The 22,728-nt window shown below is 44.0% G+C and overlaps 3 protein-coding genes across 6 annotated transcripts; 2 read left to right on the top strand and 1 right to left on the bottom strand.

Annotated features, from left to right (window-relative positions):
* Positions 1-4,743: 4,743 nt before the first annotated feature.
* Positions 4,744-12,034, bottom strand: LOC125023796 (kazal-type serine protease inhibitor domain-containing protein 1-like). The gene is made up of 4 exons (XM_047611308.1): positions 10,484-12,034; positions 10,163-10,323; positions 9,237-9,425; positions 4,744-4,884 (listed from the first exon to the last, which is right to left on the bottom strand). Exons 1-4 carry the CDS (start codon positions 10,959-10,961, stop codon positions 4,744-4,746), a joined length of 969 nt encoding a protein of 322 aa, XP_047467264.1. The 5' UTR covers positions 10,962-12,034.
* Positions 12,035-12,610: 576 nt separating this feature from the next.
* Positions 12,611-18,150, top strand: gale (UDP-galactose-4-epimerase). Of its 2 annotated transcripts, none has more exons than XM_047611544.1 (11): positions 12,611-12,785; positions 13,487-13,618; positions 13,768-13,883; positions 14,840-14,953; positions 15,264-15,440; positions 15,522-15,635; positions 15,731-15,797; positions 15,882-15,967; positions 16,071-16,148; positions 16,330-16,444; positions 16,531-18,150. In XM_047611544.1, exons 2-11 carry the CDS (start codon positions 13,498-13,500, stop codon positions 16,593-16,595), a joined length of 1,053 nt encoding a protein of 350 aa, XP_047467500.1. In that variant the 5' UTR covers positions 12,611-12,785; positions 13,487-13,497; the 3' UTR covers positions 16,596-18,150. The 2 variants fall into 2 exon arrangements, with proteins under 2 accessions (XP_047467500.1, XP_047467501.1); XM_047611545.1 differs by having other exon boundaries at positions 12,613-12,785; positions 13,771-13,883.
* A 149-nt stretch (positions 18,151-18,299) lies between these two features.
* zbtb8a (zinc finger and BTB domain containing 8A) lies at positions 18,300-22,243 on the top strand. 3 transcript variants are annotated; one of them, XM_047611541.1, is made up of 4 exons: positions 18,300-18,676; positions 20,024-20,895; positions 21,024-21,193; positions 21,348-22,243. In XM_047611541.1, the coding sequence occupies exons 1-4, from the start codon at positions 18,612-18,614 to the stop codon at positions 21,663-21,665; spliced, it is 1,425 nt and encodes a 474-aa protein (XP_047467497.1). In that variant the 5' UTR covers positions 18,300-18,611; the 3' UTR covers positions 21,666-22,243. The 3 variants fall into 3 exon arrangements, with proteins under 3 accessions (XP_047467497.1, XP_047467499.1, XP_047467498.1); XM_047611543.1 differs by having other exon boundaries at positions 19,963-20,895; XM_047611542.1 differs by lacking the exon at positions 18,300-18,676 and adding an exon at positions 18,689-19,680.
* Positions 22,244-22,728: the final 485 nt, after the last annotated feature.

Below are 22,728 nucleotides of genomic sequence, written 5' to 3'. Positions count from 1 at the left end.
AATGGGGAAATTGCCTGTTTGGCCATAAGAGCAACGCGGAGGTCACTGTCTAGACTTTAAAGTGTACTTTAGAAGGATGCCCATGAGACCAAGTTACTGTGAAAAGCCCCGTAAAGTGGTGTAGCTCTGAGCTTAAGACTAATGGACCTCATGGACTTGACTGGGAATGTCCCTGATGTCATCTGTACTATTGACAATGATGCTGGTGACTCAATGAGGACAAGGCCAAATGCTTTAGAGCCTTAATGATATTTCTGAAAAGGAGCTAGATGGAAAAATTCTCTTTTTTTTTTTTTTTTTGTAATATACTATGTACCTCAACGCATTTTTAGAGTGGAATTATGATCAATTCAAATAAAACCCACAATTGCTTTCAGCGGTTATATCTTATACTGTGTGTGCATTGATGTATGAACAAAGACTTCAAAGGGACAACACCAGATTTTCTTCTCTTATTAAAACGAGGTCTTCCTGTGAATATGGCATATCAGTTGCTGGAGACCCAGGGGCATGTTTAGCTCTAATTTACTCATCAAAAACATCAGAGTGTCTCTCAATAATCTCTGCGGTCCGTTGGTGCTTTGGGGTGGAGTCCCCTGTCAGAAAGCATGCCCTGGAATGTTAAACACTAATTCACCTCTGAGCTGTGGAGGTGGATAAAGTGATTGTTCTATCTGGGAGCTGATTAGAACAGGCTCCGGCCCGTTTCTCCCCTCCGCGCTCACCTCTGACGTCCATCACAGTCATTTCTGTATTCATGAGTGGATGAGAAAGCACAGGCAGAGCGGCTGCCGTATTACAGATAATAAGGCCAGCGGGCTCCACATTCACTGCCACAGGTCCCCCCACCGCCACCCCACCAACCGCCCCCTCACCCTGCCCCAGCTCATTCAATTACTTCACAAGAGTTCTCTGCGGCACAGCTGCACTATGGGGGTAAAGAGGAGCAAATTGAGGTACATTCATGTCGACGCACACACACGCACGCACTCGCACACCTCAGGGATACAAAGACGTGGAGGAGGCACGCACACTGAAGCAAGAGCAGGACCTTACTGACAGGCATTTGGCTCTGTAGGCAACGCATATCTAATATTGATACCCCCCAAAAAGAGATCTGTTGCTCAACAGCTCACTGAAGATTGTAATTATGCTGATAATGACTCCATGCCAGAGAAATGAAATCAAGGCCATTGCTCATCGACTCCATACATGAGGTCGCCATTATCTTGATGAAAGTGTAGACAGCAGCTGTATCATCTAGGAGCATGAAAGATGGACTCTGGTGGACCTAATGGGCCATATCTGTTATCTATTGACTATTACCCATTCATCTGAAGATGCATCAGAGTCATGTTAGAAATCTCCGTTAAATATGTAACTGTCTGCTTCCTGAATTATTCACAAAGTTAGGTTTTAAACAATAGCTTTAAATGCATTCGCCCACCTGGTGCTATCGCGCCGGAGAAGAATGGCTGCTGTCCGTGGTGCTGAACTTCTGCCCTTGACTTTACAGTAGCAGCTGTCTCCTCGTGAATCAGGCTCTATAAATGTGCACAGGGCCTTGGGGAAATAAAAGTTGGTGTCCCGTCCAGGGTTTTAAATGCCTTGGTGATGAAGGAAAGTCACAGTTTTTCTTGAACTCCTGCTTTTGGAAACAAAAGTTCTTGATTTTAGACAAAGAAACTGATTTGCTTTGTTTTAAAAAAAATGACGTGAAAATGTTGCCAATTAAATGTTTTTGTTTTTTTGTTTTTTTTAGCTTAGCACAGAAACAGGGAATTAACAACAAGAAAATAGAATCTGTGTAACAACACAACAAATTTTTTATTTCCTCTGGACAGCACCAGGCTGGGTGTTTCTCTTGCTTCCAGTTTCTACACTAAGCTACAGATTTACAGATAGCTAGCCCTGTGTGCCTGTGTTAAGCAATCTTAAACAACTGTTGACGTGATCATTACCACAGTACAACATGTACAGTACGGCTAAACCATTTTATTTATTTTTTTTTCAGTGTACTTGAGGCTAAGTTCTGATAGGGAGAGAAGGTCTGCAAACAGAATGTAGATCAGGGATGTTCCACAACAATGTATCTGTAACCATGTAGAGAGCTATGTGGAAACAAGGAAACGTGATTACAACCTCCTGGATAGACCTTCCTTTCCAACATCACAGGAGAACCTATGGTGGCCAACACTTCAATTTAATCATGTGAAAGGCCCTCTTCAGACGGGAGACACAACATAGACTCACTGATTATACTCAAATGAAAGCAGGAAAAAAAAAATTTCAAAAATTATGAATGCCGCATTCATTTTCTGATGCATCCATTCTACTACACATGGCAGTGGTGCAAATGTTCTTTTCTAACACTTAACCAGCATGTTCCCCAAAATGTCAAACTATTCCTTCAGTGTCAAGATGCTTATTTCGCTTCTCTTTGTCCCCTTAGCCCTTCACTAATCTGACTATTTGCTATTTCATGACCTATTTCAACCATTCTTTTCTCCTGTTGTTGTTCTAGCTCCTCTCCGTAGAGATTTTCAGGGGTCTAATAAACACACAAAGCATCGGAAAGATTGCGGCCACAGCTATTAAGCATGTCCTTAACATATGTACTTTAAGAGAAGAGCCTTTTCTTGACATTTGATTTGGGAATGTCACATTTTCCAAACAAAGAATTCCCAGAATTTGCACACTCTTCATTAGATGGCATAATTTGCATTCTCTTATAATTGTGCTGCTTCCTTGATTATTAAATGATCACCCTAATTAGGGAGCATAATAGGGTTAATCAGACTCTGCTCATCACACTTATTATTATTCCAGCAAAAAATGAAGGAAAAAGATACAGTACTTGATTAATTATATCAGCCTTTTCATCAGCTGGGCTACCGTTCCCCCCCTCTGAAATTAATATCATGTTGTAAATGGAAGGAAGGAGCTGGCCGGACACAGACAGATGAAAGATTTCACTCAAATTAATTAAGCACTAATTATGCGGCGGGAGTTGGGAGCAGTTTGCATAATGAGCTCTATCAAAAGAGATCAGTCACGGAGAGGGGCTGTAGAGTTTCTATACGGCCTTCAGATGATACACGGACACCACTGCACCGCATGAAGAGGGGTTGCAGAGAAGTGGGAAGAGGGTTAAAGCACTTCGGGGCTGGAGTCCCGAGGCTGAGGAGTGTTTTGTTTGGTTTGTCAGCGTGCCGCGAATCGGAGGCTTGCTCACTTGTGCCACAAATGTGGATTATTCCATTCTCACTTAAACATATCACATCTGTCCTGGGACTGTGTGTGTGTGTGTTTTTCTTTCTCTGTCTCTCTCTCTCTCTCAGCTTAAGAATCAGATAATGAATTCCCTGGCCCAGGCACGAGGCAATAAGAACAGAATGTACCTTTAAGTTCAAGCTAATGACAAACAACCTGCATCCACACTCGAGGGAGCTTTAAAGACCCTAATCACCTCCCACTCCAATTCTTGCAGTGTTCAGTTATTACTGATCAGGGACTACACTGTGGCTATCTATTTAGACAATGGGAAAAGGGATTAAACAGACAGAAACTCTCTATGTCTTAATCGCCTGTTTAATCACTGCCACTGTGCAGTGTACCGAGCCGAGTTACTTCAGCTGATTTGTGCCATAGCAGCAGCAATCATGCATCGGCTAATCAGGGTGCGCAGCCCGCCGCTGCCCTTCAAGGTCCCCGAGTGGAATTACAAAGACTATGATTAGTTAATCAAATGAAGAACCCAATGTCCTTTCTTTATTTGTGTATACACCTTATCTAAATGGAAATTGTATAGCCGAGGCACTTCCAGAAGGACACATCTACATGTGAATGATCCTCCTTGAGCCCTTGGCAGTGAATACAGAATAAGATCTTTTACTCCCAATCATCGTGTTATGGCATTGTGGAGACTTTTACATGTCTGAATGATATTTGTTGTCAATGCTCGCGTGAATGATGCAATCACTCAGTGTGTTGTGAAGTAAATCAGGAAGCACTAGACGACAACTCTTCAAATGCGCGTGATGGTGTGCAGCAGAATGTCAAGACTGCATTATTTTTGAGAGAGTAGAGAAACGAGGGGGGGTAAAAGCGGGCGGCTTGCCGAGAAATAAATGACTCAAATGTACAGAAGGCCTGCGTTTACTGTATCTTGTAGTAAAAATGGCACGGGGAGATTTTTCATTTGTAAACAAGTGGTTCTGGGTGGAGACCGTTCAGGATACTTGCAGGATTAATCAGCCCATGATACAGAATTTATCATTATAATTGCATTTGTTGAATAACAGTACTTACTTAATACTTTTTTTAAAACACATTTTAAAAGTGTTTTTAACACCTGGTGTTATTTTCAGATCTCAGATCTGAAATGAGGTTGCCTCATATGCCTAATGAGATCCACCATTTCCACTATTTATTCACTTAATTATAATAAAATATGTTCTGGACAATGGTTCTTTTTTTTTTTTTTTTTTTTTTTTTTGCATCAAAGTGGACATTTCTCTACCTTCTGTCAGACTGTTGTTCCTAAAGAGAAAAGAATTTCCCTCCATCGCTTTGTGATAACTTCCTTCCAGGGGCGGCAGACTTGACCTGCACACTCCTCCCAGAACCACCTCCATTATTTGCTCATCACAGCAGCCCTTTTGGAAGGCGAGGGCCTCCCTGAAAGGTACGGGGTCACGGATGTCCCAATCCATCTCTGTCTGCCACGCGATTGATTGTGATTTAGAGCTCGGGGCAGGACATGGTTGGGGTTCCATTCTGGTGAGCGATAGGTGGGAACCCTTTGACTCCCAGCACATGGCAAGCAGAGGCAGGGCTGCGATGAGGGGTCAGAGGCAGCTGGTGGGGGTATCTGGGATGAATCTGGGGGTTAGGATGGAGGCAATGTGGGGGTTGCGTAGATCACAAGATAGAAGGTGTCAGAGATCTGGGACAAAGCCCCCCGACCGACCGCTCAAGTCTATCATTTGGCCCATCCATCACCCGTCCAGCTTTGTGGTTAGCTTAACGGTTGCTAGCTAATCGTTTCATCATCAAGGGGATCCATCATTAATGGAGATGGCAGTGAATAGTGACGGGAAGGCCCGCAACACAACTAATCGGCCATATATGAAGGGCTTCATGCCAGCTGGGTGAAGTAAGAGGGTATTACCTGACTGAAAAATGAGCATCATTAGCATCCCAACAGGAGCTTTGCATTAAAGGTTTACCACCAACGTCCGTTAATAGGCACACATGAGTATATGGCTTAGAAATGATCACCTTCTTCAGTTTAGATTCTCTCGACATTATGCTCTGAGAAACTCAGAGGACGCGTCTGCCCTGATTAGCAGCCCTGACTGAAACTTGTCTAGTGTGAAGAGGACATGCTTGATATCCTGTCAGGCGCCCTAATTTCCCAGTTCCCCTCTAAATATCACCAGACAGATATTCATAATGCACAATATCAGACTGGGAATCGGAGGGAAATGGCTCACACTTTAATCTGTAAATCCCAGCACTCAGGAGCAAAGTTAGATACAGGCCGTCCTTGGAAGGATGTCAGGCTGCTCAGCCACAGCCTCGCTCCGCTGGGCCGCTCCGGCAGCTTAACTCCATGATCAACTTGAGACCAGCCTCGTTAGGAAATACACAGCATTTTTATATAATGAGGGGTTATGTGCTGTTTGCTTTATATCATCCATCCAGCCATCCATTAGCTAGGCTCGCTTATCCTTTTAGAGGGTCAAGGGGGACTTGAACTCCACATATAAAAGGCTCCGGCTGACAAGCAGATTCCACACCAGAACCTTCTTGCACTTTATCTCAGAGAGACACATGAAAGGGCGGCTTCCTTTGAATATTTTTTGAACAAAAATATTTTAAAAATGACATATTTGTTGTCTCAAACGAGTGCCGCAGCGTTCATAATTCTACGTATGACAGGAAGCCAGCGCATTGTCAATCACAGGAAGTTGTGTCAGCCAGGTGAATGCGTAGCCAGTAACCTGATCTTCTGTTGACAGAACAGGGACAGGTGCTCCAGCCAAACTAATCCATACATGCATGCTAGACGCAGGTCATCCATTAAGGCAGATTGATTCAAAGCTTTAAAAGACTGTTCCTCAACAATCCCCGGCCAGGCCTTACCTTTGCGGTTGCCATGATACCAAATTGCAGTAATTCAAGATGGCCTGAATTGGAAAGGGAAAGGAATGTTCCCTGTTTGCCCAGCTAATGCTGGAAACATTTTGTCACACAAGGGATGAGGGAACATTTCTGGAAATGATGTCTGAACTTGATGAAATGAAAATGAAATGGCTGCGTGGTTTGTGCATCTAGAGCATTAGATGCACAAACGGATACTCACTTGGGTTTTAATTTAGTTAGTTTATCACTGAGTACATGGGACTCGTGGGAGCTTTTGATAGCAGTGGGTGAATGCAGCATGTGTGAGGACTTATAGCCTGCATGACCGTTCCACATAATAGCCTTGTGTAGAAAACACATAAAACAGAATTCACTTTGATTCAGTGTTATCATCAAACCCACTCCCATAAGGCCGCAAATGCCAAATAAAGGTTTACAGGCAGAAGCCAGACATCTGCCGCTCTCCGATTGGCTGAGAAGCCAGCGGTAGCCTCACCTGTTATCCACAGACCAGTGCATGGTAAACACCCACCGTCAGACATACGGGGGAAAAGAGCCCATCTGGTCAGCAGCATTAACAACCACCTCTTTAACAATAGCTTCCAGGAAAGGGAGAAGGGCACAACAGCCAATAAAAACAGGCTATGCATGACATTTAGCGCCTGATGCGGGGCTTAGCAGCATACAGGTTACCTACTGTCCGCATCGGCCCCTGGCAATAAAACAGAAGGCAATCTCACCGAGCTGGGGGGGGGGGGGGGATGTGCATAAAACCGCCTGTTTCGGTGGTTGGTCTCATCATTTTCTGTATAAAAATGCAGACAGAGCGAACAGTTAAAAAGCAAGACGGAAACCATCTTCAGGGTGCTTTCACATAAACACCAAGTACATTAGCAAGCGATATCTTTAGTTATTGTTGTCTGCTTTTCATACTAATGGGAAAATGTTTCTGTATCGAACGGGGCAGGGCGCCAGATTTTCTTTGGGTGAGCAGTAGCCTGTTTTGGAAGGTAAACCTGTAAAACAGGAAAATATGAGGCAGGAGAGAGGAGAGAAGCATGTCAGGAGATGTAGATGTCACAGCAGTGGCTGGGTCAGTGGAGCCCGTTGAGGGTTATTTGACTAAACAGTGCCACCTTGTGTCCTATTATCTAAACTCAGAGGGTCCAAAGTCAGATGGGGGGGAAAAAAATAAACAAACAGTTGAATTTTACATCACAGCTTCAACTTTGTGTCGAAAGCAGTTAAATATTTTCTAAGTGTTACACACTAGCTATTTTCTTAACTTGGCCCGCCGTTCTCTAGAGCAGCTCTCTGTGGAGCAGTGCAGGAAGCAGCCGGCGCACATTACTGACACTCATTTACACAAAATGGACTCAGGTTAGGAGACTCTGGTTTATTAGATATTTGATGAGCTCTATTTTTACATCTAGGATACAAGGGATGGAGACAAAGTCTCTAAATAAGATCTAGGGAACACAAAGAGGGATGCGAAGACAGAAAGGTTCGGGGTGGAGTTTGAACAGCAAGCAGTGGGCTCTCTACAGCTGCTGGCACTAATGAGGATAATTACCACAGTAATAACATTAGCCTATCTGAGGGAATGGAGGGGAAGGACAAGTGGTTGTGTTTGTGTGTGTGGGTGGGTATGCAAGCGTGTGCGCGCGCATGTGGTTGATCTATGTGTATGTGTGTGTGTGTGTGTGTGTGTGTGCGCGCCCGTGGTCGTACGCGTGCCTTTCCCTCTATCTCTCTTGCGGTCTCTCCCTCATTCCCTGAATCTCAATATCTCTTTGTTAGCCCACAATAATTGTATTTGGGCCTCATATCCGCCATATCAGATTCTAGTTTGTACAAGGTAATTAGCAGAGGAAGGGAAGCCTCCACACCAGGAGGACAAATGCCCCCATGACATCATTCTGGCTCCACTCAGGAGGGGAAGCTTTTTTTTTTCTTTTTTTTTTTCTCCATCTACTCCTTACTCATCTTCATCTTTCTTTTCATTCAGCTGTCAAGAAAGAGCGATGAATGGAGGGGCAAGACTGTGGCAGCGAGCAAAAGTTGATGACATTGACAAGGAGGAGAGCTGGGATTAAAAAGATAAAGAGATGAAGGAAAGAAGGAGTGAGAGAGAGAGGCCGGTGGAAAGTGATTTGGGATGAGATGGAGGGCTGTTTTTTTTTTTTTTTGCAGCAGGCCTGTAATCTCCAATCAGCTTTTACTAACAGACAGCGGGGGAAAGTTCCTCGGCGTTAATGCAGCCTGCCATTCAGAAGGAGCCGGTGTATCCAGCTGGGAGTCGGGGGATGAGGGGAGGATTAACTGGCACTCAGGTGGAGAGAGATGAAGAGAATCAGACGGAGACCCCGCGGATGGTCACACCCTCTCTCTCTCGCTCTCTCTCTCTCCATCCATCCATCCATCACCCTCTCTCTCTCTCTCCGTCTTTTTTCCACTCAGTGAATAAATGTACTCTGTGTTTTCTGGGTGGAGTGGCGAAATCAGGAGGAAATGATAGAAGCTGTACTTTAGGGGTGACTTCTGTCCCTCCTTGTGGCTGCAATTTGTTTAAATCATGTCACATATCCAATTTGGAAGATGAGTCAACAGTTTCTATGAATCTGCGGATGATTTGTGGGACGGTGTTCTTTTCTGATGAAGCTTTTTGCCAGATTTAAATGGAAAGCAGTTGAACTGTTTTATAATGCTGTTCATTAGAGTCATACAAATGAAAAAAAACAACAACATAGCTATTCAGAGGTGATTTATTATTGCAGTATAGTCAATGTGGTGAAAGGTATATACTATTCATCTTTTGATTTAAAAAATATAAGCTATTATATTTGAGCCATTATTTTCCCGAGGGCTCCTCCTCAACTGCTCTCATAAACAGACTTAAATTAATGGCAAGTAATCTCCAGACGCCAGCTGTGCTTCACCCCTGCCCTCCGAATGATCAAAGTGTTCCTCTTCCTCCTCCAAATGGCCTTCCATCACCTTCCCCCCCTGCCAAGTTGACGAAAGAAGAAACTATTCAAGTAAAAAATATGTATGGTGTCTTCTAAAATAATGAGTTTGCCACTCGCTTGAGCACAATAATCCGATTCTCTCCGGTCGACAGGCTCACCTCGTCCCAGCACAGTGAGCTGTGCCGAAGCTGCCGTCTCTCCCAAGGCATTGTGGGAGACGCAAGAGTAGACACCTGCGTCAGAGGCACGGAGGCCCTGTATCTGGAGCCAAGTGGAGACCGTGTAGCGCTGCGGACCGCCTCGAGCCTGAGAAAAGACAGGATTTGATCTCCACGGATGATTTTCATCTGTTCAGCCGTAAGAAGTGCATGCATTCAACTTTTTGTGGGTGATAAGAGAAAGCAATTTAGCTGCACAAAGACTTGCTCTGTTATGACCATTAGCACCAGCTCCCTTTTTTTTAGTACTATTATCAGCAGACTTGTGGTATAGACTAAAAGGATTTTGTTGTTGTCTTTTGTTGCAGTTCGACTCCCCAATTCTGTTTTTTTTATTTATCCAATTTATTGGGTGATGATACGTGACATATGTTATGTGACGTATTTCTTCTTCAGTTTTTCATAATTTTATCTTGCAATTTATTTCTCAATTTTTACCAGTTAAAATATTCCCTTGACCAGATTCAATTAATCGGATACTTCTGTGATTTACTACTCTACTTGGTGCTAGATGGGGGGACAATAGAATGGTCAAATCTAGAGTAACAAAAGCACGGTGGCTTTTAGATTACGGGTGATGGTTCAACAACACTGACTGCAGTGTTTTTGATTTGTTTTTTTAAGGTAATTTTTGCAGATTATGTCACAGAGTCCCAGGGGAAACATTTTCAAGGCCCATAGCGTTCTTCGTGGTAATTCTGAACTGTAAAATTAGGGGAATATGATCATCCATCAAGAAAAGTGACACACCCAACAGGAAACAGTTAATTCAAACATGATTTCTTAATTTCCAGTAATGCATAATAACTAAAGATCTGATCAAACCTGGACCGAGATGTGAGGATCATCTCCTGGCAGGAGGTTGTCACTGCCTGACTTCCTCCAGGTCAGGTGTGGAAGAGGGTAGGCCGAAACCTCGCAGCCAAAGATGATGTCATTTCCTGCATGTTTGGACAGATTTCTGGGAGCTCTGAGGACACGGGGAGCTGTGACAGAAGCAAAGGGGCACCCCAAGGTTCAATACAAGGACCTCTGAAGTTGTTCCATATCAGGACGATTATTTAATTTTCATTTTTAATTTTTTAAAAATATTAACTTTCATAGACTGACATTATATTATGTAATAAAAAAAAAAAGTGCAGTAACCAGAGTAGCACGGTCCTCTTCCGTTGAGCTTTAGGGTTGTGTTACTGCGACTGGCAGCCTCCCTCAACTGGCAAACATTGGGGTATGTCCACCCATCTGAGCCACACACAGGACCTTTTTCCTGGCACACACACATAGGCTCTGGCTCCTTCCTGTCTCTCCTCTTTGGCAATTTCCTCTGGCACACCAGGCCCTCTCCGCAATGGCCGTAGAACTTCTGGGCCCCATCTGGGTCACACTGCTGCCCCTCTACATTAGCACATTGGTCGCAGCATCCACAATTGTCCCGCACCAGGCCTGCAGGGCAGTTCGGCACTGGAGGGCAGAGGTGCTGATGACACTCCCTGCAGCCCTCACCCTCCTCCCAGAGCCGCAGCCACCCACGGTGCTGCGGTGGCAGCCCGAGGGACATTTGTACCCATACACTCGTGCATATACAGATACACAAGCACAGCTGAGTCATGCTGCTGACTAGCATCTGACACAAATCCCGTAGTAACAAACTGAGGGTTAGAGAAACTGTAAATGCTAACCAAACGAACGACAATCGCACAAATGATTTCGGTCCTGATCTCTCCCGTTTTCTTACAGTCAAATAGTCACATGTTCCTCCTCCTCTGAGTTTTAAATATTTCCTTTTGTCTCTTCTGTTCTGTCCTCTTCTGAATAGTTGGATTGGTTTTTGGTAATTATTGCCATGTACCCCTGCTGGATTATATTGCCATGTTTTTTCCCCCTTGAGATTTCTTCATCAGCCCCAAGTCCTTTCTAACAAAGAGATGCCATTTGCAGTGAATGAAGCGAGCAAACTTCATCTCTGAGGTATCCGTTTCATTTCATCTTCCTTTACTCCCTACTGCGCTGCCTTTCTTCATGTGCCAGTGTCTCCGGGCTGGGCAGGGCTGGCAAACAGGCTTCAGAAATGGCACAGGATATCAAAGAATCCGGCTCAATCTGCAGGATTCTGTCAGTGTTGTGAAGGCTGAAAATGTGGATAGTGAAAAGGAAGCAAAAAACTATAATATTACATGAATTTAAGGTTTGATTGTTTTTTATCATTGTCTCTCGAGTTAAAGAAAATTATTATTGTTTCTGTTTTTGTTCCATAACTGTTTTTGTTTTCGGTTTATTTTGAAACAGAAAGGGTGGTTATACATGTGATTATTTTTGAGGAAGTCGTTTTTGGAGCTATTAAAATGAACTGAATCAAACGCTAAAATGTGGCTGTCAAAATAACAGAAATGTGTCGACACAGCATGTGTTATATAACACAACACACTTCAATAGTTCTACAGTCTCTTCTACATTTTTAAGGAAATGCTGAAAACCATAACCTTCATGAAACAAAATAGACTAATACAAACACTGAAGCTTGCCTTCATAAAGGTTATGATATTAAGGGTTTGCGCCACATAACTTGACATAACCAAATCACATGTGTTTCTATTACTGTGATAACCCCATTTTACTCAGTGTGCTAGGCTCAATAACAGAAACATGTTGGTGTTTAAATCAATACAGTTCAGCAGCACCACAAACTACGGCCTCCAAAATCACCACCCTATTCAATCACATACATTCTTACATTTCAATATAACTTAACATAATGTCAATCTTAAATGGGATTTAGAGATGGACTGCTTTTAAGTTTGATGAAATGGTAAGTGCACTTTTTCTAGAGGCTAGAACTAGTACACATGGCTTAAATTTATTTATTTCGAGCTACGTGGCACTTTTCCATTGACGTCCGGTGTGGTTCGGGCGGTGCACAGAGGTGAATGCTGAGGACAAACACCTCTCTCTTTGCTGGTCAAAGGTATCTTTGTGGTAGCCTGCTGCAGCCCTGTCTGACGTCGTGGCGTCACTTCGGCGGTGAGACAGCGGCAACGTGTAACTGGAATCCGCTTGACGTTTCAGAATAAAAATCTGAATCGCACCAATATTGACACAAGTCCATCTTCGGCTGTGGTTATCAGATGCAGTTTTATACGACTACACAGTAGAATCCCGTTGCTTTCAACTAAAGTTAATTTAATGTCGCGTGTCGCCGGTTCTGAAACGTCTGTGCTTTGTTTTGAAAGGACGCGGAGTAGGAAGTTGCGCGCTTGTCATGCACTCGGGGCTATTCCACGTTATACAGGAAGTAAAGAAATGTTCGAGGGAGAGAAGGGACGGCTTGCCGAAATAAACTGACAGATAAACACTAAGTCTCTCAACACACTATCTTTGCCGGCTGCTTCTGACCAGATTTGCCGACTGACTCTGCCGGAAACGACAGCTGACGCTATTAAAGGGACAAACTGTGAGTATTTTACATTCTCATTTATACTGAGCGATATTGTTTCATTCTGCCAACTTGTCACAAGACTACTTCTCACTCATACTCATCTCTTTAAGACTGTTATTAACGCTTAGCCTCTACACTATGTTAATTTCAACTGTCCTCTTATTTCATTCCCTGTTTAGTTAATGTGTATAAGTTTTCTTTTTGTGTGTATGCTTTTATGCATGTCAAGTGTCTTTGAGCTTCGAAAGGCGCTATACAAATAAAATTTGTTATCATCATTATTATTATTATACGTGCTTTTACTTCTGTGATGTACATGTATAGTCTTGTATTCAAATTCCGCGCTGAGAAGTGAAGCAGAATAAAGTGAAAGAATATGAGGGTGAACAACTTCTGTTGTCATGGAACACTAAATAACAATCACCTGCCTTGGGAACTTTCAAACAATACAGCTTTATTGTGCTATTCAAAAGAAGCCGCTCTCCTTCAAAAGATCAGATTAGAAGACAACAATGAAAAGATGACTGACGCGAAAGCTGACGTGGGACACACAGTCACATATATGTCAAGGAGACTGAACAAACGTTTGGGGTGTGTTCTAAGACGCTGGCACTAAAGGAGATCCTGTTTGTCAGGAACAGCTCAGAGTAGAACCAGTCACAGGGTTATTGGTGGAGGGCTGATCGAATGAACCGAATGTGTTTTGCATGCAACAGGAGCAAAAAAAATGGCAGAGAAGGTGTTGGTCACAGGTGGAGCAGGCTACATCGGGAGTCACTGTGTGGTGGAGCTCATTGAAGCAGGCTACCAGCCGGTCGTAGTAGATAACTTCAGTAACGCTGTACGAGGTGAGATGGATTACAGGACACACAGGCTAATGAATACCTTTGTATGTTATTGTAAAATTGCCAGTTCCAGTGCAGTATTACTAAGATCTTTTGTTACCTTCTTTGTGTGTGTGTGTGTATCTGCATTCTACATCTTGATATGGATGGAGGAGAGGGTAATGTGGCTGAGAGCATTCGGAGGATAGAGAAGCATCTGGGCACCAGCATTGAGTTTCACGATCTGGATCTTCTGGATCGCCCCGGCTTGGAAAACCTCTTCAAAAAGGTCAGAAAGTTCATTTTACCACCTCGTTAGAGCTGAACCGATTCAACTGGTGGAAAATGTGTCTGTATCTTCAGCTGTTTCGTTCACAGGTGGAAAGATTTTGATGCGAAAGCTGATCATGGCCAAATAAAACGAAGAATTTTAATATGCAAGCATGGTTTCTGTGAAAAGAGTCACACCCATGAGAACAAATAGACAATAATTTACATAGAAGAGGAAATTGAACTTAAAAAAAGCATGGTATCATTACGACATTACAAAAGCTCTATCTGAAACGTGATATTGTGTAAAGCTCAAGGTCCAGGTCCAGGTACGAGAGTATCTAGTTCTATAATGTATTATACTTCACACTTCAATAGCTCTACCTTTAGTCTGTGTTCTGATCTGGAAATCTGAGCTTTATTAATTACAGTACACCAGTAGGAAGTCACCTGCATGACATGATGGTCTTCGTTCACATGTTTCACAGCGGGGTGATATTCTGCCATTTTTGTCTCCGAAGATTACTTAGGAACAAGAGTACAGTGGTTGTACCGAAAACTGTGCCACTTATTGTATACTCTTTTTCTCCAGCAGGATGAAAAAGGAAGTGAACTTAGTTAATTGTGTGACATCAGTTCGGTTGGTACTGATGGGAATGTGTTTTTTCTTGTTCTACGTAAAAAATAAATCCATTAAAAGGTAATAAGTGTGTGTGTTAAATTACCTTTTTCTAAATGGACATTTGTGAGACTTAATTCTCTGCACAAAAGAGACCGAACAAGTGGGGTGTGCTGCCTCAAACTCATCTAATGAACCTAACAGGCCATTAAATACATTCACGTCATTTTGGGGAGACTAATAATAATAATACTCCAAAGTTAAAATATGTAGGTGATGCATGCTGTTTATATGGATTCCCGTGTGCATCCATATCCATCTCACATATGTAACCGTACTTGGTATCTGTGTTGCAGCATTCTTTCAGTGCTGTGATGCACTTTGCTGGCCTGAAAGCAGTGGGTGAGTCGGTGGAGCAGCCGCTACGCTACTACAGAGTCAACCTCACCGCCTCCATAAACCTGCTCGAGGTCAGTCTTAGCTTTTATCCTCTGGTCTTGAATGTCTAGTCCTTTTATCCACACTCTTCATGCCACTCTTCACCCATCATTTGTACTAACCTTTGAGCGTGCAACGGCGAGAGCTCGTTTGAGAATGATTCGGCTGATTCTAACATTGCACCCTTCATTGCGCCCGGGGCGGTGCTCACAGTGCCTGCCTCTGTCCCTGCTGCTGACTTGAAGTGTGTGTTTGTGTGTGTGTGTGTGCTGTGTACTGCTGTCTTGCTCGCCGCTGACAGGACGTGTATACCATCTTTGTGTGCATCTACATGTGTCTCAGGTGATGCAGGCTCACAAGGTGAAAAATCTGGTCTTCAGCAGCTCGGCCACGGTGTATGGAGACCCCCAGTACCTTCCCATAGACGAGCAGCACCCCACGGGGGGCTGCACCAACCCCTACGGCCAGAGCAAGTACTTCATCGAGGAGATGATCAAGGACCACTGCAAAGCTGAGAAGGTGCTAATATGAAAGGTTGAAGCATATTCGGCGATTACAGCGTACAAGCCGTCTAATTATTTATTTCCTCTCTGTCGGCAGGACTGGAATGCAGTGCTGCTGCGTTATTTCAACCCAATCGGAGCTCATTCCTCTGGACTGATAGGAGAGGACCCTCAGGGGATCCCGAACAACTTACTGCCATATGTTGCCCAGGTACTCAAAGTCTCTTTACCAAATCAGAGAGACTTTACGAATTCACATCCTACTTTTTTTTCCATTTGCGTTGCTTAATTTACGATTCCTCTTAGGTTGCGGTTGGGAGAAGAACGTGCCTGAGTGTGTTTGGAAATGACTACGACACAGTCGATGGCACAGGTAACGCGCGGTGCACAGATTTAATTTGAAACACCTTTTGAAAGAAAGATTCTTAATAACAGATGTTTTTTCTTCTTGTTCTAGGCGTGCGAGATTACATCCACGTCGTGGATCTGGCAAAGGGACACATAGCGGCCCTGAAGAAGCTGAAGGACAACTGCGGGTGCAAGGTACGCTTGGGAAAAGCTTGAAACACGTTTTCTGACCATATGTGCAAAACACAAGGTATTTATTGGCACTCTTATTGGTGCATCATTGTGTTTGTGTCTTTAGGTTTACAATCTGGGAACGGGAAGAGGCTACTCTGTGCTCCAGATGGTGAAAGCCATGGAGAAGGCATCAGGGAAAGAGGTGAGTCAAATTTAGAATCCGGGTTTGTTTCATCTGAGAGTGATTGAAGTGACTTTGTCGCACTGTGCTACGTTATTCCCTCAGACAGGAAGAACACGTCAACCCTAAGGATGACTTCCTGTGTTATTTAGGCTAAACCACTTGTTGTTTCTTGTTACATAAAGTAATGTGTCTTTTTTAGATCCCATACAAGATCGCCCCTCGTAGGGAAGGAGACATAGCTTCCTGCTATGCTGACCCTTGTCTAGCTGAGAAGGAGCTGGGCTGGAAGGCTGAATTCGAATTGGAGAGAATGTGTAAGGACACACAAACCGCACAAGCTGTTGTTTAATTTCACCTGTCAGTAAAACATGTGATTGACAGCGTATTGTTTTTACTGCAGGTGAGGATCTGTGGCGCTGGCAGTCCATGAACCCCACCGGCTTTTCCAACGGCACCACCTCTTGATGCATCTAGTCGTTGTTTCAAACCTCTTTTTAAATCACCTGGCCAAAGTGAGCCATCGACTTTATAATTTTTTTTTTCTCAAAGACCTCAAAAGAATCTGAAATCTCAGTGTTTAATTGGTTTTCTTTTTCTATTTTATGCCTATATTAACGGAAAGCCTGTTTACTCTGGAAGTAAAATCTATTTTGTTTTGTCTGGGTTTGTATTTCACATGTAACCTTGGGTATATTACGGAAGCCCTAAACGGCCACGGGTTCAAATTTTATTTTATTTTTTTCCATTTTCTCTAGATCTTGAGTTATTTCTATATATATATATATATATATATATAAACAAAGTTTTGTTTTCTCGAGATCCCAAGATTACTTTTCACGTGACGTCACACAGTTTTGTTTTCTCGAGATCCCAAGATCACTTTTCACGTGACGTCACACAGTTTACAGTGTCCTCTTTCTCAGTGAGCGGTGTTTTCAAACTGGAAATGGAATTCACACAGTGCGTCCTCCAGCTACTCAAATTCTGTTTGGGAGACTGTGCAGACTGCACAAAAACTGTCTGCCACTCCAGCCTCCAAACTTAAGGGTTACAGGTTGTTTTTATAACATCACCTGTTTGATTATGAAGCCTTATTATATTAATATATATTGTTTTGGAACAGTGTCAACCACTCAGTCACAGTGAGAGCATGCTGTTACAGGTCTATGAGGAAAAACAAATAGCCTCATTACCTCAGGTTTTTCTAATAAGATTATAGGGTTCCGTTTTCTCTTTTGTTGTGTTGTGTTATGCTGCGGTTGCAGACTTTGCAGTATGCCAGTATTTCAGGAGCCTCAATTAATAGACAACTGCACACGTAACTGTTAAGACCCATGTTTGTTGAGGACAAAGACTGAGAAATATACTGTCAATTAGTGTTTACATGCACACTTTTAATCAGTGTATTATCGCATTTCTGGATTATCATATTATTCAAGTGGCCATTTAACACCATGAGGACCCGGTGTCTTTTATCAGATTATTGCAGTTATCAATTCAATTCAAATAACTTTAGGTATCCCCGAGGGGTCATTTAACAGCTCACTGATTATTATTCTGCACATGTAAATGCCCTCAGTGAAAAACACCTACTGTTCCATATGCTCATATTCTGTCATGTTACTGTTTTGATGATTTAGAAATGATCCAAATCCACTTAACACATCATGTCTCTGTTTATGGTGAGTATGAGGAGGACATACTTTTGTGAATGATGTTCATGTAGTTGCTCTTAGTTAATTTTTTTTTTAACTTTATTTTAGTCATACTCAACCTACCTTGGGAGTTTACACAACATTGTTTAATTTTAAAACAATCATTCAACTTAATTACCAGTTGTCAATCTGTACATGCAAACATTTGAATTACAAGAAAACAGAGGAAATTAACTATCACGGGAAAATGGAAAAAAAATATGTGAACCCATGGCCGCTTAGAGCTTCCATAGTATTTCTCCTCTTTGAATGTACTGATCTGTGAGCCATAACAATGGAAGAATAAATTAATTTTCTTACTGAAACAAAAGGTGTTTTGAATGATTGTGAGTAATGGTGGTTGACCACGTGAGATTAAACCATGATACAAGACACAAACACCTGTAAGTGTGAAGAGGTTGCTTTAAAGTCACTATAAAATGAAAAATGTTTACATGCAAACGTAGATTTCTGCCTTTAGCTACTGGAAGGTCAACACAATGAACCCCTGCAGAAATCTTGCACAAACATTGCTCAGTTTAGACAGAGAGGTATGCTGTGTTTAATATTCAAGATCATACTGTACTTTTTAAACGGGGCGCTGGGGCTTTAAATGGCTCCTTGAACCCTCGGGCACCCAGTTAATAAACACCCACGTCAGCACAGTGCTCCAGTCTCTCTAACCGGGTTTCGGTCTTTAGGGCTGAGCAGGAAGTGTCTGACTGTGGACCCTGAACGAGAGAAAAAAAAGGAGCAGAGGGTGGGAAAAAAAAAAAGGAAATCAAAAATGGATATGGTGGCGGACTTGGGGGCAAGTCGACTCTATCGGGCGCCGGGTGAATCGAGTCACCAGTGAGTATCGATGGATTTTTTTGTCAAAGCGGGGGTATCACGGCGTGGGGCGTAAGCGGGTCCTGCCGACACCTCGCGCCTGGGAAGGAGTCGCTCGCTCTGGGCAGCAGGCAAATCCTCCCCGCTGCTCGCTGCGCTCCGGACCTCCGGCGAGAAGTGTGGGGATGTTTGGGGTGGGGGGCGGGGGGGTGGTCTTGAGGATGAAAACGGGCGTATTAGCGCGTCACATTCCCCGCACCAGTGTACAACGCGTACATATTTCTGTATCGGCTCAGTTCCTGGAGGTTTGCGTCTGTTTTTCTATTGTGTGCTCTGCTGTCGCCTGAAGTGGGCGTCGCTCCAGGACAGGCTGGGCTGCTCCGGTGCGCCGCTGCCCGTTTTTCTCTCGCAGGACTGCGGCGCTCTCTCGTCGTTTTGTAGGTCGAATGGTGTCTGAATTAACCGGAGAGTGAGCTCGGTGGAGATAAGAGACTTGGTTTGGTGGTTTGACATTAAAGGCACCGCGGAGTCTTGCGGGCGGGCGTCGCACAGTGCGGGCGCTGCGCAGCCCCTCAAAGAACATCGCAGGTCTTATTAAAAAAATATTAATAATAATAATAAAAACTAAAAAAAAAAAAAAAGGGATGAGCTTTAATTCAGTCATTGGGTTGCCAAGTAGGTTACTGTCAATGATATAAGACGTATTCTGAAAACGAGGTTGCTGCAGATTTTTCTTTCATTTTTTATATTTCTTTTTTGGAGCCGTGTCCGGTCGCGCTGTTTCATTTTCTCTCATCTACCCAGCAGACCGATGCGTTTGAGGCATCTGGGATTTTGATGGGGTTTAGCTCTCAGCGATGATTACAGGTTTTGTCACCCGATGCTCCCTCGCTGGAGCCGGGTGTAGCCCATTAGAAGATGATTTTGATTGAAGGGTCGTTCGGCGAATCACAACGCAGAAGGAGGTCGGGAGGGCTGGGCCTTCTGCGGAGCTGGAGGTAATCCAGCTCTGAGACAAAGATGCGGTAATTGACAGTTACATCTATGGGGTGTTATTGGTGTGTTGTGTTGCAGTGTGACCTGCGATTAATATTTTGTATATTTTGTCAAACTAAGATGTGGCAAGTTCAGGCGTCTCGTGAATGATAGCCAGTGTTCCCTCCTTAAATAATACATAGAGGCCTAAAACGATCCATTATATGTGCATGTATCATCCTAATGGCCCTGACATTAGGAAGTTAGAAGTGTCTCAGTTATAGTAATGAGTGAGGTCTCCAAGACTTCTATGATTTGTCACTTTCTTTCAGAACAAGTCAGTCAGTGCTGCATACACAGCCAGTGAGAGTGCTGTCATGTTGTCTCCTGCAGGCAGCCCCAGAGGTGGTTCAACACGGCCGACATCACAGTGTCTCACCAAAGCAACCTGCTCAAGCAGCTCAACCAGCAGCGCCGCCAGGAGCTGTTCTGTGACTGCAGCGTGCTGGTGGAGGGCCAGCTCTTCCGGGCCCACCGCAATGTCCTGTTCGCCAGCAGCGGCTACTTTCGCATGCTTCTGTCCCAGGGACCTGACGGGCTGCCCGACTCCGTCAACGCCACCTTCGACGTCTTCACCCCCGAGACGTTCACCGTCATCCTGGATTTCATCTACTCCGGCCAGCTGGATCTCTCGAGCCACAACGTGATCGAGGTCATGTCCGCAGCCAGCTACCTTCAGATGAACAATGTCATCAACTACTGCAAGAACTTCATCAAATCCTCTTTGGACATCAGTGTGAAGGACGAAGACAGCGACCGATGCCTTAGCCTGTCGGAGACTTGTAGCTTCACCAGCATAGCAGGGGACGAGTCCGTGGAGCAGCAGCAAGGCCCGCGCTCCGTCAGCCCGCCGCCTGCGCTTTGGACCCGGGACAACTCCAGATCCCAGTCGAGCTTCATGGGGAAAGACCAAGACCAGGATTCCACTACCTCGGCCCTGAAGACCAATCCAAGCAGCCCCACTAATGAGCTCGGGCCAGAGCCAGAGGACCTGCAGGACCCTCAGGACCCTCTGTACACCTTGCCTGGATCAGAGCGCCGACGCGGAAAAGGGGGGACAAAGAGGAAAGCAGCCAACAGCACTCGTTCGAACCAGCACGAGGACTTGGACATTCAAGAGGCGAGGTCGCAGAAGGCCGAAAAGGCAGAGGAGCTGTACGCCACTCTACCACAGATTGTTGGTGTGATCGGAAACTTTAATAAAGGTGGGTTTTACAGAAGAAATTAGCGTTCTCGGTCATAAAGAGAATGGCATCAGCGTATCCCCCGTTAGAAGCCAACTCTTTAGAAATGAAAAGCCTCGTGTCTGAACCGTTTCTCCTCCTTTTTGCAGACTCCAACCCTATTATGCGCTTCAAATGCCCCTTTTGTACACACACGGTGAAGAGGAAGGCAGATCTCAAGCGTCACCTGCGCTGCCACACTGGAGAGAGGCCATACCCGTGTCAGGCCTGCAATAAGCGCTTTACTCGTCTGGAGCATCTCCGCAGCCATTTTGAAACGGTAGGTTTATTCCTTGCCACGAGGTGAGATCCAAAATTTGGATACATACAGCCACCAGAACACGAGCAGTAATATGACAGTGGATGAGCGAAACGAAGTCGCATTAACAATTAATACATCTTCGCCTGCTCTTAAACTACTTGCGTCCCTACAGATCCATCAAGCCAGGAAGCTGGTGTGCAGGAAGTGCAAGTGTCAGGTTACAGAGGAGACTGGTCATGTGGTGTGCGAGGGCACACGACGCTACCGCATGTGTACTGCGTGCATCCAGGAAGTGGGCTGTGACGACATCCCCATGGACAGTCTGGAGGGGCCCAATGAGGAGCCGGCCCTGTTGCTGGGCGTGGACGGGGAGGAGGAGGGCGACACCAAGAGGAGCTGGATGGTGAACGATGATGACGACCTGGCCGAAGACTCGGGGGCCGACCTCATTATCCAGCAAGTGGACGACAGTGACGAGGAGCTGCAGTGAAACGGGACCAAAGTGCGTGCGCGCAGATGCGTGCCCGAATACTGACTTATGTGTGAGTGTGTTAAAGCCATGAAAGAGAAGTTATGCACAAAATATGGGATCCACTTATGTAAATATGCACATTTATGATATATTAGTTGTCTATTAGTTAAATAAAACTACTTGATCTTTGATTTATGTTGACATTCATGACAAAGTGTAAAGCTTTTTGTTAAGTTTCATCAATATATGCAGTATCCAAAGCATGCACCGGTGTTCGCCGTTTCCTTTGCTTCAGTTGTGGTTGTATGATAATATTTCCAATAAGTGTTGTTTTCATGTCCATGAAAGAGCATCACACCTCTGCTGCTTACGGGGATTATCTTCTGGCACTTGGGCAGAACTAAGAGAACAGATAGAGTGATGCTCTATGAGTTCTCTGTCTGTGGGGAAAAGTAAGAGCAGACTGTTTTCAGTGTCATGGTTGCTTTTAATATTTGGTCATGATATGCACTATGATACAAACATGATTATAATTTATTTCTTGTTGTTGTTGCTTTGTTTTTTACTTTTTGACACATTAAAGATATTTTTATACACTTGTCTCCGAGGCTTTTATCATGAACAAGGAGGAAATCCCCAAATGAAGCTTCTGTTTTTTATTTACTTTATGACATTATTCACTAACAAGACCCTGCCTTAACTGATGCAAGGAGGTTAATAAGTCGACAGATCTCAAGTGAAAACGATGGAGGGATAATAGGAAAAGGGACGGCTGATGTCAAAGGTAGAGATGGAAGATGCAAAGGAACCCAAGAGAAGATCTCGCATCTCTGGAGGCCTCAGTTGACCTGCAGGTTTCAGTATTGAAAAAGAGAAGAGGAAGCACAGGAGAGAGGAGAGGTGGGTGCTGAGAACTGTGATGAAGACAGGGGGGATTACACACACCTCTATTATATAAACACAGGAAATAGAATTAACCATGTTCTGGTCTTGCTCTTCAACCTGTGTTATAATAACTTCATTTAATAAGTGTGAATGGGAATTCATTTAAATACAAATATACCTGTCTTGGAAATTAAAG

Source organism: Mugil cephalus, chromosome 17, assembly GCF_022458985.1.
Source record: "Mugil cephalus isolate CIBA_MC_2020 chromosome 17, CIBA_Mcephalus_1.1, whole genome shotgun sequence".
In the NCBI taxonomy this organism is placed as follows: Eukaryota; Metazoa; Chordata; class Actinopteri; order Mugiliformes; family Mugilidae; genus Mugil; species Mugil cephalus.
The sequence above is the reverse complement of the archived record's forward strand: the minus strand, read 5'-3'. Positions and strand labels throughout refer to the sequence as shown.

Coding starts and splice junctions, on each gene's coding strand:
- zbtb8a (XM_047611541.1), top strand. CDS start 18,612: ATGGATATGGTGGCGGACTTGGGGGCAAGTCGACTCTATCGGGCGCCG. Junction 20,896..21,023: donor GATCGGAAACTTTAATAAAG/GTGGGTTTTACA, acceptor TCCTTTTTGCAG/ACTCCAACCCTATTATGCGC. Junction 21,194..21,347: donor TCCGCAGCCATTTTGAAACG/GTAGGTTTATTC, acceptor GCGTCCCTACAG/ATCCATCAAGCCAGGAAGCT.
- gale (XM_047611544.1), top strand. CDS start 13,498: ATGGCAGAGAAGGTGTTGGTCACAGGTGGAGCAGGCTACATCGGGAGT. Junction 15,798..15,881: donor CGACACAGTCGATGGCACAG/GTAACGCGCGGT, acceptor TTCTTGTTCTAG/GCGTGCGAGATTACATCCAC. Junction 16,149..16,329: donor AGAAGGCATCAGGGAAAGAG/GTGAGTCAAATT, acceptor TGTCTTTTTTAG/ATCCCATACAAGATCGCCCC.
- LOC125023796 (XM_047611308.1), bottom strand. CDS start 10,961: ATGCTAGTCAGCAGCATGACTCAGCTGTGCTTGTGTATCTGTATATGC. Junction 10,324..10,483: donor AAGAGGACCGTGCTACTCTG/GTTACTGCACTT, acceptor CTTCTGTCACAG/CTCCCCGTGTCCTCAGAGCT. Junction 9,426..10,162: donor ATCCTCACATCTCGGTCCAG/GTTTGATCAGAT, acceptor GTCTTTTCTCAG/GCTCGAGGCGGTCCGCAGCG.